The 17,337-nt window shown below is 38.1% G+C and overlaps 3 protein-coding genes and 1 non-coding gene across 4 annotated transcripts; 2 read left to right on the forward strand and 2 right to left on the reverse strand.

The window, feature by feature from the left end:
- Positions 1-4,815: 4,815 nt before the first annotated feature.
- On the reverse strand, positions 4,816-7,908 carry LOC147862894 (pentatricopeptide repeat-containing protein At2g33680-like). The gene is made up of 2 exons (XM_087320916.1): positions 7,766-7,908; positions 4,816-7,610 (listed from the first exon to the last, which is right to left on the reverse strand). The coding sequence occupies exons 1-2, from the start codon at positions 7,868-7,870 to the stop codon at positions 5,499-5,501; spliced, it is 2,217 nt and encodes a 738-aa protein (XP_087177042.1). The 5' UTR covers positions 7,871-7,908; the 3' UTR covers positions 4,816-5,498.
- Positions 7,909-10,038: 2,130 nt separating this feature from the next.
- Positions 10,039-10,110, forward strand: TRNAP-UGG (transfer RNA proline (anticodon UGG)). The gene has a single exon. It is a non-coding gene; the product is annotated as a tRNA-Pro (tRNA).
- Positions 10,111-11,209: 1,099 nt separating this feature from the next.
- LOC147862896 (pentatricopeptide repeat-containing protein At2g13600-like) lies at positions 11,210-13,739 on the reverse strand. The gene is made up of 3 exons (XM_087321160.1): positions 13,700-13,739; positions 13,270-13,318; positions 11,210-12,980 (listed from the first exon to the last, which is right to left on the reverse strand). The coding sequence occupies exons 1-3, from the start codon at positions 13,737-13,739 to the stop codon at positions 11,210-11,212; spliced, it is 1,860 nt and encodes a 619-aa protein (XP_087177286.1).
- Positions 13,740-14,129: 390 nt separating this feature from the next.
- Positions 14,130-16,818, forward strand: LOC147862897 (pentatricopeptide repeat-containing protein At3g09040, mitochondrial-like). Its single transcript, XM_087321161.1, has 2 exons — positions 14,130-14,162; positions 14,245-16,818. The coding sequence occupies exons 1-2, from the start codon at positions 14,130-14,132 to the stop codon at positions 16,816-16,818; spliced, it is 2,607 nt and encodes an 868-aa protein (XP_087177287.1).
- The last annotated feature ends 519 nt before the right edge of the window (positions 16,819-17,337 follow it).

Consider the following 17,337-nt stretch of genomic DNA (forward strand, 5'->3'; position numbering starts at 1 on the left):
TCCTACCAAACTCCACTCAAACACACTTACACAAAAAGCAAAAGCAAAAGCAAAAGCAAATGCTTTTCTTTTTTTCTTTCTGCATAATCTGTACTAGTGCTGTTTTGCATGCATAGTATTCTCCATCTATCTGCCATCAAAACTACCCCTAACACACACACTTACGTACATACATCCATACATCCATACATCCATACATACATACATACATACATGCATGCATGCATGAGAGCTGCTGTTGAATTCTATTGGACAAACACAAGGCCAACACCATGATGATGACGATGATTCGAGACTTGGGTGAAACTATATCCTCTCACATTCAATGAAACGTCTCATCCAATCCATCCTTTGAGCTTGCAATCTAGAAGGGAACGGCACAATCCACATTCAAGTATACATTAGGCAACATTTCTCATGATCTCCGATTGTTTCCTAAATGACAATGCACCTTTGGCCTACTAGTAAAAAAAAAAAGAAGATCGCAAATCAGTCTCTCGTGGACGTTAAAAAGATGTCTATCTATCTATGTGACATGTCAATAGCATGAGTAGTCCCTATGAGGCCTATTCAATAAGGGTAAAATATGTCCTCATCTTTAAACCTCGTTGTCTTACCATGGTTGGTGATAGGTCAAACGAGGGCATTACATGGTATGTGAGAGTGTTGCATGTGTATAATATTTGAATGTGGTGAAAAAGAAAGGGACTCTTGTGATAAAGTCGACAAGAAATTCACGTCCTATGAAAGTGAATGAATATTCACAAATTTGCAGGTGGTCAAGTGATTAAATTTGAAGCTCAAAAGGTGATTGCTTGGTGAAGCTTTAGTTCCATTTCAACATATGTTCACCAGAGTGTTTTCCAATAAAACAATCACTATCGCCCCACATTTTCGGAGCCTAATTATCTTCTTGACACCTCAACGATATTACACCCTTCCAAAGCTTGGTTGCACACCTTCTATGATCCAAGCCTAAATTCAAAACACATTATGAGGACCCTCTTGCTCAACCAAATTATGGTTTTGAAACCCAATCATCATTACACTTGATCACCATTTAGCTATTTGATTTTGATATTATTAAGGGTCATAATGAGTTTGGACATAAGAGAGTGTGGCATTTAATAATTGTATAACATAAAACTACATCTATATGAGTTAGAAAGAAATTCTCTACTCTATAAACGGCAAATTTTGAAAGATGGTAAGAATAGGAGTTGATGTAGTGAAAGATATATCTATGTATGCTCAAATAAAACATTTAAACTCATCCTACTTTCTCCTTTTAAGAATAAATACCCAAGTATGCATTCACATGCCCAAGAGGAGCACCCTTGATTTAAACATTACCCATCGCAACTATATTATATACTTGCATGACATTCCTAATATTGTTGAAGGTACTCATAAACCATGACGAATTAAGCATTCATTGTGAGTGTAATATTCTATCATGTATCCAAACCAATATGAAAAGGATTGGTAATCTTTTAAATTTGTTCTTTTTTTTTCTGGATGATCTATCCATGACTATCGAAACCCATGCATGGCCCATCCACAACCATATATACCTTAATACACAATGTGCAACTATTATGAATTGAATACGAATGATATCTAATAATGATTTACATTTAGAAAAGAATGGTTTAAGGGTGCTTGACCACAACCACAACCACCGAACAAAGGACACGAGATGAACATAAAATACTGTTGGTGTCCCATACGACTAAATATTAACTTATGTACTTCCTTGGATATTTGTGTGAATGAACCCAAAAGTAGAGAATCGAGATATTTATCTCATTAATAGTCTCGACTCTCAACAATGTCTCAAGATGTCGTAATGAAGGGAGCTAGTTTATATATCCCAACACCTAAGATTCCCACACCACCAGATGTCATAAGTGATGATAAGTCCTTATGGGTTTGTTCCAATTCATGAGGATAACTAGTTTCTCAATTATCCTACCATTACATGAACTTCAGAATTGGTCCTTAAGATTATGCCTATAACAACAACTATACAATTTGGGGAACTTGACTAACTTGAATAGTGTTGATGGCTAGTTTCTCAACATTGTTATGGATTCAATTTTGTATATGAACTTGCATTCCCAACAAGTATGTATCTCATTCTATATGAAACCACTTAACAATACACACATGTCATACTACCTCTCGGTTAGATGCCCAAATGTTGCAATGAGCACCTATCTACGCTTGGCATCCTCCCTTGAAGATGACAAGGAAAATGAAATCAATGCCCTACAACACTTCCATCATGAGTCCTTAACCATGGCCTCTTTGTGCACACCTTGCACACATATGGAAAGAAAAGAGAAGAGCATTTTTTTTGTTAAAAAACGTAAAAGAAAAAGAGAAGAGCAAAAATAGAAAAAGCAAAAATTCGCTCAAGACCTTTACATATTGAATTGCATACAAAACAATAATGGTTCTTTTAGTCGATGACCCTCCAACAAGGTGCCACAAGTTTATTCAACTTTAATTATCTACTTGTTAGGTGGCCTAAATAGGATCCTTTTAACTTCCTAATGTTTCATAAAGCCTATGTTTCTTATCAATGTTATATGGGGGCTTGTTGCCGGTTTCACACTTGCCATGTAGGTAAGCAGTAATAAACGAAATGATTCCTCAATATTCTTTCAAGCATGCCATTGAGTGTTTTTAACTATTGTTATTGTAACAGTAAATTAAACAATTATCAATATTTTATGAGGGTTTTAGGCTTTAGCACTTCATATTGTCTCTATATGTATTTGACCATGTGAATAATTTTCTAATCATTTAGCAAGTTTGGCCCACATCTCCTTAAAAGCTATATGATTAATTTTCCCAATTTTGAAGTACAACAGACAATCAAAATTTTCACATACCAATGACCCCACAAATTAATATTCCTCGTTGCACTTGAAACATAACTATGTTGATGTTGTTGTTGTATTTGTCCACACATGTTCATAGTAAATAAAAGGAACAAAATACACCTAACAAAAATAGACCAAATAACAAATTATTAACAAAAACTTTGCAAAATAAAGTTTTTTTTCTTTCTTTTAACATACATATATGTACGTATGTATGTGTATGTGTATGTGTATATGTATATGTAAAATATAATGAGTGTGTTTTCTAGTAAGAAAACTATTTCTTGTTTACCTTTTTAACGCAAAAGTTACCAAAATGAAGCTACTTTCCCATTAGTTAGGAAGGATTATTACAAAGAGACTGTACAAGGAGGCTTATACACAAATCGAGGAATCTCCCTCCAATCAAGTTCAAGAAAATGAGACTACTTACCTAGCCTTTCGGACTGACTACTTAATGTAAGTAGATACCTATAGCTAAAAACGGTGCCCTTCAGTGTTGGCTAGTACGAGCCAACTCCTTGGGCCTATAACGAAGGGAGGGTGGCAGGCGAGTAGGAAACAACTAGCGTGATGGGTTGGTAGTTCCACCTCGGGCCACTTCATCATTGCGTCACCATAGGCGTGTTTCGCCATTTTGGGTTTTCTCATTTATTTACATCACTAGTTATTTTTGTATTTCTTTGAAGCTTTTTTGTTTGTATCATCATCGTTTAATTCATGCACAAACACATTACATCCCACAAACATATCAAAAGGGTAATGGTGCTATTGAAAATAACATGATATTGTTTCGTAGTCCCCTTCCGAGATAAAAGTATTGAAAGTGTCGTGTTGCTATTGCAAATAACATGGACAATATGGCCTCCTCCCCCTCTTTAAGAAGAGTGTTCACTTCGCTTCAATGCATCTTAATGACCAAAATTGAACCATCATGGAGGAGTGTGTAGTCAATCACAAAGTCACTTACGTGTTCCACTATTATCATAACTTCTAAAGGGAATATCTAGGGAAAGTGAATTAATCAAATATATATGTGAGGATTTTGTGTATTTTAAGGAATTTATTGACGTTAATGACAAGGATGGATTTAGATTAAGGATTAATGTTAATGATATTAAGGAATATTGTTGCAATGGTGGGGCTTTTAGTGGTATGGTAATGATGAGTTTATATGAATAGTATGACAATGTTGATTTTTGTTAAGGGTATGATAATGATAAGAATCACGATTATGTTAGTGGTATGCTCCATGGACTCCAACAACAACCTTTATGCAAAAGATAATCTAAATAATTGATATATATCATAACAGTATAAATGTTCATGAGCACGTCAAAAATGTATAAAGAGTCTCTGACAAAAATGATATGATTAGGTACATCACAATTGCATTGAGAATGGTGGTGAATATATCATGGTTGTGTAAAGGGCATAGATGGTTAGAGATTTCATGGTTGCACATAGAATGGAAGGGTATAGATGGCCATGGGTATGTCATGGATGATGTCATGCACAAACAGAAGCAAAATTTTTAAAACTCTCCAATATTAGTCAAAGCTCATGGACCACTTGCTCACCAAACACACGTATGCTAATGTAGACACCTAAAAGTTATATTGCAAAATCATGACTATCAACACTCATTTTGAAGTTTTCCAAGTTTAGTTTAACTTGTTTCACATTGATGCTCATGAATCCTTGAACTTCTACCAAACAACTGAAGGTTTCATGATGATAATACTAGATGAAACATTCTATGATGATAATGTTGCTCCTTGATGACATGTTTGATCCATTTTAAGTTTCTTCATAATAAAAACATTCTCTGCCGCTTGACCATTTTTACGCCATCACAACTCTGTTATGTATGCTCACTTTGCGTAGTTGACATAGAGGTGTTTATAGGATCTTACAGTGTTCATTGAGAACAATTTTCATTTTGTGAAATTTAACCAAATATGGCATTTCATGGAGAAATGGAATTGAGCTTTCTCTCAAGATACTCAAATACAAGGTTAGCAATACGTTTCACGAGGACTTCATGTTGAATGGTGTGCCATAGGTGGGTTGAGAGTTTCCTGAATTTCCTTCTTCCACAAGAACTATCATGAGGCCACACATTTCTAAGCTTCCTATTTCCTCTCAGTTTGCACACATTTTTTCTTCAATGCGAAGATGAGCAAAAGTACCATCATCAAAGGGGGTTTTTGTAACATTCCTTGGTTCAAAGGAATCTCAATGCATTAGAATCTTACACCAACAGTTTCTCCGTTAAGATTGAATTTAGGAGCTTTGCGATCTGCCACATTTTGTAAAGTTTGTTACCTTGGCCACACTTTGACTAGGCAACTAGATCTCCTTCATGGCAAACCGCTTACCTTTCAATGCATGTATGCCTTCATAGAACTTACACCATTGTACTGACAAGGCCGACATGGAATATCTTCTTTGAATTATACACCCCTTAATCCAAGACTGAACAATGTCCTCGAGAACCACAGCATATTGTCATGTCACAGATATAGCTATAGAATTCCTCAAGACATTCTGCAGTGCAACTATTGTCTAATAGAACTGTTTGAACGAATGCCAACATTACAAGCTTCACATGTCTCCACTCCTGAGCACTGCAGCATATTGCAATCTAACCTTTTCAGCATCATCTTGCATCCCAACAGATATAAATATACTACTCATCAAGACATATGCTGCAGCACAACTACTGTCTAATTGAACTGTTTGATCAAATGCAAATATCGCAAGCTTCACATTTCCCCACTCTCGACAAGCACGCAGGAGCGCAAGCCAAACTACTGGATAATGTGAGCACGGCATTGCCCTAATCACCGAGAGTGCCTTATCAAAGTGCCCTGCATATCCAAAAGCAGCCACCATGCAAGTATGATGTTCTAGGTTTGGAATAATACCATACGCCCTAGTCAAATTCTCAAAATATGTTTGGGCATCATCAAGTCGACCTGAGTAATTGCAAGCACTTATCACACACAAAAAGGTAACCGCATTTGGAGAAAGGCCCTCATTACGCATCCGTGTGAAACAATCCATTGCTCTATGACCTCTGCCTTGTTGTGCATACCCTCCAATTAGTGCATTCCAAGAGACTACATCTCGCATAGGAAGCTCTTCTAGGGCTTGTTGCGCTTTTGCAAGAGCGCCACACTTGGCATACATATCCACCAAGGCAGTCCCAACCACAACATTCTTCTGTAAAAGACCTCGACTCACGATATCATCATGGATTTTTTCCCCTTTACTTATAGCTCCGGTGCTCGCACAAGCTCTCAATAAGCAAGAAAACGTGGTCTCATCTGGGGCAAGACCCTCTTGTTGCATCCATTCAAAACATTTCAATGCTTCATCACCTTGCCCATGCTGACTATACACTGAAATTAATGCATTCCAAGAAGCTACAACTCGAATGGGGAGCTGCTTTAGAACTTGCTTTGCTTTGGAAAGCATACCACATTTGGCATACATATCCACCAAAGCATTTCCAAGCACGATGTGATTCTTCAATAAAACCCTATTCACAATCTCATCATGGATTTGCTTGCCCTTACTCACAGCACCCACACTCCCACAAGCTTTCAAGAGAGAAATGAACGTGACAACATCTGGGGAGAATCCTTCACTTTGCATCTGTTCAAAGCAATTCAATGCCTCATGGCCTTGGCCCTGTTCGGCATACCCAGAAATTAGTGCAGACCAGGAGATAGCATTCCTGGCCGAAAGCTCTTCAAATGTTTTCTGTGCTTTGATAAGCTGTCCACATTTTGCATACATATCCACCAATGCAGTACCAATCACATTATCATTCTCTAAGAAGCCCATATTCATTATCTCATCATGAATTTCCTCCCCTTTAACTACAGCCCCTACACTCCCACAAGCTTTCAAGATGCAAATGAAAGTAACTCGATTTGGAAATACACCCTCACTTCGCATCCGCTCAAAACAATCCAATGCTTCATGAAACTGCCCTTGTTGGGCATATCCTGAAATCAAAGCATTCCAAGAGACTACGTTCCGACCCTGAAGCTCTTCAAGCACTTGTTGAGCTTGTGCAAGCATACCACATTTGGCATACATGTCTACCAAAGCTGTGCCGAGGACAATATCATTATCTAGAAATCCCCTATTCACAATCTCTTTATGAATTCGTTTACCTTCGACTATAGATCTTGAACTTCCGCATGCTTTTAAGATACAAATGAATGTAACTGCATCAGGAGAGAGACCCTGCTTTTGCATTTTTTTGTAACAGATTAGAGCTTCTTGACCTTGTCCAGATTGAGCATATCCCGATATTATTGCATTCCAAGAGATGAGGTCACAGACAGGAAGTTCGTCAAGCACTTGTTGTGCTTTTGAAAGAACACCACATTTTGCATACATATTGATCAAAGCACTAGCTAAATAAGGGCTCTTCTCAAGTAAACCTTTCTTCACAATATCAGCATGTAATTCAGTACCTTTGCAAAGATCCTTCCTTTGGGCACAAACCTTGAGTAATGACGCAAAAGTAATACCTTCATTGTTGATTTCCTTGAGCTTTCGCTCTTCATGTGTAGAGAGGAATAAGTTTTCTCTTCTCTTCAGCTCTTCAAGAACCCAAGAAGGATTGTACCACCCATCCATCCACAAAGTCTCACAAGTGATTCTATGTCGGAAGTCCGGGGACGATCTAGAATTATACTGCATGAAAACAGCATAAATCATCTCTTTGTCACACCATACCATATCATCACATTCGTACCACACCGTACCACACCGTACCATTGCATGAGATAACATTAATAACATATATACATACATGTATGCATGTATTGGTTAGCATAACCATACTTTACCTTGGAGCTCCTATTGTCATACCACAGTGAAGGATCCCCGAAGTAATCCTTCCATAAGAGACACATCCTTTCGGAGAATTCGCTTGATCTACGCTGCCTCGCCATGGAAACATCCTTTCAAAGAAGCTATGCTAAGAAAACAGAGGACTCCCGAGGTTTTTCTTTATTCCCCGGGAAAACTCGCTCCTCTTGAATTTTACTTATTTCCGGAAATACCCCTATAATTTAGTTATTTCCCCGGAATGCCCTTGGCCAGTGGCCAACCCCACTCAAGAGCAATTAAAATGTGCATATGTTATTCTGGTCACTTCATCCTCTTGTTCTCTCCCTTGCAAGGATTGATGAATGGTGTTCAGGATCATATTGACAATTGGGAGAGGGCATTTCGAGACATGGAGAAAAACTCTACTGTATTTCCAAAGTTTTTCTAGTTTCCCCCATCGTACATTTCAACTCTCAAAATGTTCAAGGCCAAACATATATATTCATCCATCTCTTTGTTCATTGAATCTAAAGTTGTATTCATGATAAGTGTGTTAGGCTGTAATAATCGGCCAGTCTCGAAATGCTCTAACTCACAACTTTACAAAGATGGTGTATTAAACAGTCGTACAAAAATGTTATGTTGCTCTCCTCTATAATGAGATCATGATCTCTATCCTTAACCAATAACCAATGTTAAGTGAAACATTTGGGCATAAAATAATTAGTAGGAGACATGCTTTGTGTTTCGACGGTTAAAAGAAATGCCTTTCAAAAACGTTTCAAAAAAGGATTTATCTTGTTTTCTTTGAGGTTACTTTATAAAAATTCCTCCATAAAGAGACCTCCTTTGATGAATTGTTGCACAAAAAGAATTGATTAATGTTTTAGATGCAACACGTTAAAACATATATGCACAACACAACTCTTCCCGCACATTGTCATCACAAGTAAAGCCGACAATGGATACATGCCAACATAAATTTCAATGTCTTTGACACCACACGCACTACTTATGTGGAGGTTTTGGTTGTTGACACACTTGCTCCATGTTGAAAATGGATGGACTTGCTTTATACTTGGACAATTACAACTTTTGCTTAGCCTCGCCCACAATAATCCCAACATCACTAGAAAGAAAACTGCTCCATCAGAACAGGTTGCATTGGGAAATTAATATGTACAACTTTGAAAGCAATAATACTAAGTAGATGTCCTTGAAACTCTCGTTGAGTCACAACATGACCTTTGATCCTAAGCCAAACATGAAAAAAAGAAAAGCAAAAGATTGTGTAGCAGATGCCATTTCTAAGGGCATAAGAAATCCACCTACACTCTAGAGAATGTTTGATGATTGATCATTGGTCCTTGTCGTCAACAACTCATTTGTATGGTTTCGTTAAAATTTGGTGACCTCTTTTGAGGATGTTATTAGTTTGTGGATTATTTCCATGCTTTTCCTCATAAACCACTTTTTTAATGCATATTCTATCCCTTAAAAATATTTGTGGCCTATTTTGGGGATATTATCAATTTGTGTCCTATTTTTTATCATTCTCCTAGGAAAGGTACATACCTATTGAAAAGAAAATTACTTTACCAAAGTACCCTTCAAAACCTATATTTTTGTATGAAATGTAATTTTTGTTTGATTAAATGTGATCTAATCAAAATGATACACCAAATAACTCGTTCGATATGTTTCCTACATATTGCCATGTTAATCGTTACTTTATTACAAATTAAAGCAATCATCAAGCTATCCATTAAATGATAATGGAAATTAACATCCAAAACTTGATGCATAATAGTTGTGATTCGAGTTTTCAAAATTTAACTCGCCATTTTGTTCAAAGAATCAATAGAATTGGCACAATCAAAACTAAAAGGCATCCTTGCAAGTGTCAAATGAAATGAAAAGGATTAATAATGGTGAATGGAACACATTTACACAACTATGATTTCAAGTGTGATCTTACATTAAATGCCATTAGTATTTGGGCAATTACCTATATGTAGAATTGACCACTTCTATGTAATGTTTTGCTCTATCCATTGCATCAACGAGTTGTGATGTGGGTTTTGGAGAGAGAAGTATTTGCAATTATTCAAATCATAATGTCATGTACGAAGTTTACCAAAATAACTAATTTACCGTAGCTAGGAAAAACGATATAATAATTACAATAGCTAGGAAAAACAATCTACTAATTAAAAGATATAAGAAATCAATGTAGTAACTGGAAGAAAGTATTTAATAAATAAATTGTGCTAAAGTCTCTGAACACATCGGGCGTTTGGTCTAGTGGTATGATTCTCGCTTTGGGTGCGAGAGGCCGCGAGTTCGATTCTCGCAACGCCCCTGCTTTTTTATTTCTTTGCAGCTAAGAAAACCAGCGATGAATTTTTGGATTTCCCATTGAGACCAATTAGATATCAAAGATTTCGTGGTTTGTAGTCGATATTGTATCTAGAGCCAGATGGTTACCAGTTCCATTGATCTACTTGACGACAGATGGTTACCAGCTCCATTGATCTACTTGAAGACAGATGGTCACAAATTCCATTGATCTACCTTAAGAGGCAGAAGAGACTTTTAAAATTGATCATATATATTCAATGTTCTTATACACATATATGTGTTCAGGTCCCTACATACATACAAGGTAATTGTCAATTGATACAAACGATCAAGTGTATAGTCTTGGTAAGATAACATACACAGAATAATAGATTAGATAGCCCATAGACATGTCTACATATGCATATGTAGACCTATCTATTACCTTGCTAGATGACACTAGTTTTGTGCACACATCAAAGTCAAATGTTTTGCACCCTCAGTCTCATGACTCACATGCATATGTGACCTTTCCTCACCAAACCATTCCATCTTCCAGTAACATCATCTGTGAGTTCATCACATGTTAAATGAAATGGTATAGTAATGGCGGCAGCGATCTTCCTGCTCAATATCACGAACTTCATGTTTTGTTTTCAATGGCTAAGTGTTTAAGTCACATGGCTCCGAATTTAAAGAAGCTATTGTAACTTGACTCACTGTAGATGATATGGTGATGGTTATACATGATCATTTTCAAAGGCTAAGTTCCGAGTTTGGAAAAGTGATACTATCTCGAATCGCATTAGATGGAATGGTAACAACTATATGTTGTTGATATCGGTTTATATGTTTCCTCCAAACATTGTGTCAATCCAAAATCCTTGATAACAGAAACATGTGATTGATTGTCTTCTGGTATCAGAACATATGGTTCCCCAGTATGTTGGTGGTTTAAACCCAACAACTTCATATGTGATCGGCTGCCCACTGATGTTAGTTTCGATGTTTTCCCACAGTGTTGGTCCAAATCCCGGAAACTGGGCCGGTGAAGAACTCCCTATTATGGGTTAATGGGCAATACATTATTACATCAGTTTCTTTTGTCCACAATATATCTCTTAAACCATTACTATTTGTTTCACTTCTTTCTGGCCAACATAATTCAGTCTCATGACTTGAACTTTTTTGGCATCCTCTTGCATGCCAAGGGCTCCAAAAACGTTAGCCATCACAAGGCAAACTTCACCACAATTATCGTCATATAGCTGTATTGCTCGATCAAAAGTTAGTCTAGCAATCTTTACACTTCCCTGCCTTCTACAAGCATCCAATAATGCAAGCCAGAGATCAGAAGAATCTGACGATAACATAGTAGCTTCCTGAATGACTGCAATTGCCTTGTCAAATTGTCCACAGCATCCAAAAACCATCACCATGCAAGTATAATGCTCTAACTCTGGATTAACCCCATATATCTGGCTCATATTATCAAAAAGTATTTGAGCCTCATTGAAGAGACCTGACCGATAACATGCATTCAAAACACATAGCAATGTGGTCGAACTTGGAGAGAGACCCTCTATTTGCATCTCATCCAAGCAACTTAATGCTTCTTGAGCTCGACCTATCTCAGCATACCCTCCAATTAGTGCAGACCAAGAAACCACATTGTGAGCCGGAAGCTCTTCCAACACTAGCCATGCTTTTCTAAGCATACCGCATTTAGCATACATATCCAGTAAGGCAGTGCCAAGCACTATATTACTTCTACTACCATTATTATTATTATCCCACAACAAGCCACTAGCCACAATCTCTTCATGAATTCTTTCACCCCTGTTGATGGCCCCTATACTCCCACATACCTTCAAGATGGTAATGAATGTTACTATGTCAGGTTCTAGACCCTTGATTCTCATCCTTTCAAAACAATTTAGAGCCTCGTGGCAGTGTTCGTTCTCCGCAAACCCAGCCATCACCACCGACCACGACACTACATTTTGGATCGGAAGCTCTTCCAATACTTTCTTTGCTTTTGTAAAAGATCCACATTTGACATACATATCAACCAAAGTATTGCCAAGCATGACATTATCCTCCTCCAGCAACATGCCTCTCTTAACAATCTCCTCCTGGATTTTTTCACCCTTTTCAATGCATCCCATAAAACTACAAGCCTTCAAGATGCAAATAAATGTGACCACATTTGGGGATATACCCTCAGTTTGCATTTGTTGAAAACAGTTCAATGCCCCATAACCTTGGCCTTGTTCAATATACCTAGAAATTATTGCATTCCAAGTGACCACACTCCGAACCCGGAGTTCTTCAAGAACTTGATGTGCTTTAACGAGCATCCCGCACTTTGCGTACATATCTACAAGGGCAGTGCCAAGCACGATATCATCATCCAACAAGTTTCTACTTATAAGACTATGATGGATTTCTTTACCTTTCTTCATATCTCCAATATTTCCACACGCTTTCAAGATGCAAATGAAAGTGACCCCATTTGGAAGAATTCCCTCATTTGGCATCCTTTCGAAGCTATGTACAGCTTCATGACTTAGGCTATGATGTGAATAGCCGGAAACCAAGGCATTCCAAGCAACTACACAAGGGTTAATAAGCTGTTTAAGCACATTTTTTGCATGTGTAAGAACTCCACATCTAGAGAACATGTTGATTAAGCTGCTAGCAAGGTAAGGATTATTCTCTAGCAATCCTCTGTTCATGATATCTGAGTAGATGGTGGCTCCTTTGGCAATGTCTTTCTTCTTCGCACATTCCTTAAGCAGGGATGCTAATGCAAATCCTTCCTTGTGTTTCTTCATTATTACTTTCTGTTCTTCTTGCAAGGAGAATCCCCTGTTCCAATCCAACACGTAACTGTGAGGTGATTTTCCAGAAAGCAAAACGAATAGCAATCAATCTTTCATGCATATTATTTGAAACTATACCGTCAGACTTTTGAAATTTAAGGTATAAATGCCTTCGCATTTTTGTGTGTTTTAGATTTAGAATAAAAAACTTTCACATGTTTAGATGTATGTGTTAACAAAGGATTTTGTCGTGCTTTTTCAGGCTGCTTTTGGGATCCACAACATTACATCATGTGGCGTGTACCAATCGTAAAGGATTGGAAATGGCCAAGATGATCTGTAAATGGCAAAGATGCTATGTTACCCCGGCATTGACACTTACATGTAGAGATGAAATGTAAAGAACTATATATGATAAGCTCCCTTGGAGGCTTCATGAGAAACAATTGCTACTTAGTGTGAGTTGTGTGTTTTGTAATCACACATCTAACAATCGTAAAATTGTGCCAATGTTGTCACATGTTTAATTTCCCTTCCTTTTTCCCTTATCATCCAAGGGGGTTTTATTGCTGCCATTTATACCAACTAGGGACAAGATCGCCACTCTCAATGTGGTATGAAACACATGAGCCACAACTTTAATGACTCAAATCAATACATTTGATCTCTCTTTGACTCACACACACGTGCAATCCAATTCCTTTTTCTAATCTCTCAATCTTAATTACATTGCTAAGTGTATCGATGAAAGATTAAATTCTATTCAAATTTAATGTTGCAATCAACATATTTGCAATCCAACCAAAATCACAGATTCTAACATCATCAGGGATTGTTGTTCAACCTTGGTTTGTGCATGTCTTGGTAGAATTGTACATGGATGATGATGCAAGGAGACAAATGGTTAGTTACCATAATGAAGAGACACAATCTTCGTCTCATAAAAGAAGGCTTCCTTCTAGTCAAGTCAAGTCAAGTCAAAAGACGGTAAACACTAATGTGCACAATTTAGGGCATGTAATGTCCGCACCAAAAAACCCAACTATCGTGAGGTTTCCTTTCTTGACCTCGCGCCTCTTCACAAGGTCAATTTCATATAATGTTATGTCTTGATGTTGATTTCAACACGTTGAAGTCAGGACAAGGTCAATATGATGATGATGGTAATGTCAACATGGAGACAAGGGAAACTAAATAACTGCCCCTGTGGAAGGATATGGCGAGACTACTTCAGGAATCCCTCATTGAGGTAAGACAGAAACTGCTATTTTGTGACTGATAGGCAGAGAGGGATTGCTTATTTGTTTGTTTGTTTGATTTTGACCGCGCAGAGTAGCTCTCTATATCCATACAGAGCTGAACAGAGTGACATCAGCACATTTGACCTGAAGAAAGAGCATAACAGTGTATCACGCCAGACTGAAACTATACGTCATGACAGGGAAGATTTTAGGTTTAAGAATTTACTCAAGGCTTGTGTTAAGAGCAAAGACCTTCATCAAGGTATCAGAGTACATGATGAGCTGTTAAGATGTGGATTACTTGAAAACAACCCTTCTCTAGCCACTGCTTTGATCAATATGTATGCAAAATGCGGCGACCTTGCAAAAGCGCAACAATCGCTTGAAGAGATTCCAGAGCCCAACGTTGTCTCATGGAATGCATTGATTTCAGGGTATCTTCAACATGGGCGATCTCACAAAGCACTATGTTGCTTCAAAAGAATGCAAATTCAATGTCTTTTTCCAAATATAGTGACCCTGACATGTATTTTGAAGGCTTGTGGAATGGCTAAAGCCATTGGAAATGGCAAACGAATTCATGGAGATATCCTTAATAGACATTTTTTTGGAAATGATATTGTGCTTGGAAATGCATTGGTGGATATGTATGCCAAATGTGGTATGCTCAGCAAAGCACAACAAGTGATCGATGAGCTACCGATTCGGACTATAGTTTCTTGGTCATCGGTTATTGCTGGATATACGCATGCTGGGGAAGGCCATGAAGCATTGAATTGTTTTGAAAGAATGCAAAGTGAGGGCCTTTCTCCAGATGCAATCATTCTCACAAGCATCTTAAAAGCATGTGGCCAAACAGAATCCATAGATAAGGGCAAACAAATTCATGATGAGATTATTGGTAGAGGCTTATTGAAGAAGGATGTTGCGCTTGGGAATGCTTTGGTGGATATGTACGGAAAATGTGGGATGCTAGAAAAAGCGCAAAAAGTGTTTGCAGAACTTCCGGCTCGAGACACAATATCTTGGAATGCATTGATTTCAGGGTATGCCAGACAAGGGCAAGTTCATGAAGCACTAGAATGTTTAGAAAAGATGCAAAAGGAGGGATTCTCTCCAGATGCAGTCACCTTGGTTTTGGTCTCAAAGGCATGTGGCAACTCTGGAGCTATTGATAAAGGCAAACAAATTCATGATAAGATCGTGAAGAGAGACTTACTAAAGTCTAATCCTGTGCTTGGCACAGCTTTGATTGATATGTATGTCAAATGTGGCTTGCTTTCAAAAGCACGTGAGTTATTTGAAGAGATTCCCACCCGAAATTTGGTCACTTGGAATACACTTCTTTCCGGTCTTGTCCAACATGGACAAGATTATGAAGCACTAAACTGTTTCCAGGAGATGCAAAATGAGGGCCTCTGTCCAAATCTCACCACTTTTACTTGGATTGTGAAGGCATGTGGTAACACACGAGCCATAGATAAGGGTAAATATATTCATGATGATATTATAAGTCGAGGTTTGTTTGCAGAGCAAGACATCTCGCTCGCCACTGCATTAGTAGATATGTATGCCAAACATGGTTTGCTTGAGAAATCGAAAGAGATGGCCAAAGCACTTTCCTTTCGAAATGTAGTCTTTTGGAATGCACTAATCGCAGGGTATACCAACGCGGGACGAGGCTTCGAAGCACTCGAATTTTTTGACCAGATGCAAAATGAGGGACTGTCTCCAAGTATTGCCACTTTTACTTATGTTTTAAGAGCCTGTGGAAGTGAGGGAGCTATAAAGAAAGGCATAAAAATCCACAATGAGATCCAAACCCAGGGCTTTCTCGAGAAAGATATCGTGCTTGGCAATGCTCTGGTGGATATGTATGCTAAATGTGGGATGCTCAGTAATGCAAGAAAAGTACTCAAAGATCTTCGTCTTCGTGATGTGGTCTCATGGTCTACTCTAATCAAAAGTTATGCCGAACACGAGCAAGGCCATGAAGCATTTGAGTGTTATGAGCAAATGCGAAGAGATGGTGTCTTTCCAAATACTGTTACTTTCACTGGCATCTTGGAGGCTTGTGGAGGCACTGGAGCCATAGACAAGGGCATACAAATTCATGGAGAGATTGTTAGCCTAGGCTTGCTTGAGAAAGATATTGCTCTTGGCACTGCCTTGGTGGATATGTATGCGAAATGTGGCGCCCTTGTAAAAGCTGAACAAGTACTTGAAGAGCTTCCAATCCGAAATGTAGTATCTTGGTCAGCCATAATGGCTGGGTATTCCCATCAAGGACAAGGTCATAATGCACTGATTTGTCTAGAAAGGATGCGAGGAGAAGGCTTCTCTCCAGATGATGTGGCATACTTATGTGTTCTAACTGCATGCAGTCACTCTGGACTGTTGTGGCATGCACAATGTGTATTTGGAGATATGACTGAAACATATGGAATTTCTCCAAAGATTGAGCATCTTACGTGCATGATGGTGGCACTAGGAAGTGCTGGCCATTTTGAAGAGGCACTTGCAGTGATACGGGAGGGGCCAGCAGTAGAAAATCTCGCAGTTTGGCTTGCATTGTTGGGTGCTTGTCGAAAACGTGGAAATATGGTGCTTGGTATATCGGCTTTCAATGGGGCCATACAAACCAATACTAATTTTGATGGCTAGGTTTATGTTCTTTTGGATGGATCATAAAAAGCAAACAAGCTCTTGACTTGTAAATCACTGGTTGGGAATTCAAATCCCACACAATCGCAATACATAGTGGGATCATAGGACTTGGGAAAATACCATGAGATCAAAACCTGAAAACATTGAATGAACTTAATGGATAAGTTCCTAGGTAGTGCTGGGGGGGCCAAGGCTCATAAAACCTCCCCCCCTTCTTTAACCCAATCAAAAAAAGAGATTTTCAAAGGTATTAGTGAATACATGGACTGGTTTCTGTGTGTGTGTGTGTGTGTGTCTGTATATCCCAGACAGCAAGGAATATAGAAACCATCTGAAAAGTCCTTGGCATGAAGGATGCAAGCAATCATGTAAACAGAAAGGAGATTTTAAGGGAATTTGTATTATAGAAACGATTATTATGATTATGTGAAAAGAATGTATATTGTGATAGGAGGCTTGCAATGCCAAAATATGAATATCAAGGAGTAAGAAAAAGTTCAAGGATCAAGATGCAAA

Source organism: Azolla caroliniana, unplaced genomic scaffold, assembly GCF_043228905.1.
Source record: "Azolla caroliniana isolate FFs.n. ecotype wild unplaced genomic scaffold, voAzoCaro1.0.p SCAF_6, whole genome shotgun sequence".
In the NCBI taxonomy this organism is placed as follows: Eukaryota; Viridiplantae; Streptophyta; class Polypodiopsida; order Salviniales; family Salviniaceae; genus Azolla; species Azolla caroliniana.

Coding starts and splice junctions, on each gene's coding strand:
- LOC147862897 (XM_087321161.1), top strand. CDS start 14,130: ATGGCGAGACTACTTCAGGAATCCCTCATTGAG. Junction 14,163..14,244: donor TTCAGGAATCCCTCATTGAG/GTAAGACAGAAA, acceptor TTGACCGCGCAG/AGTAGCTCTCTATATCCATA.
- LOC147862896 (XM_087321160.1), bottom strand. CDS start 13,739: ATGATGTTAGAATCTGTGATTTTGGTTGGATTGCAAATAT. Junction 13,319..13,699: donor TTTGGTTGGATTGCAAATAT/GTTGATTGCAAC, acceptor TATCATATATAG/TTCTTTACATTTCATCTCTA. Junction 12,981..13,269: donor GTCAATGCCGGGGTAACATA/GCATCTTTGCCA, acceptor ATCACCTCACAG/TTACGTGTTGGATTGGAACA.
- LOC147862894 (XM_087320916.1), bottom strand. CDS start 7,870: ATGGCGAGGCAGCGTAGATCAAGCGAATTCTCCGAAAGGATGTGTCTC. Junction 7,611..7,765: donor ATGACAATAGGAGCTCCAAG/GTAAAGTATGGT, acceptor GTTTTCATGCAG/TATAATTCTAGATCGTCCCC.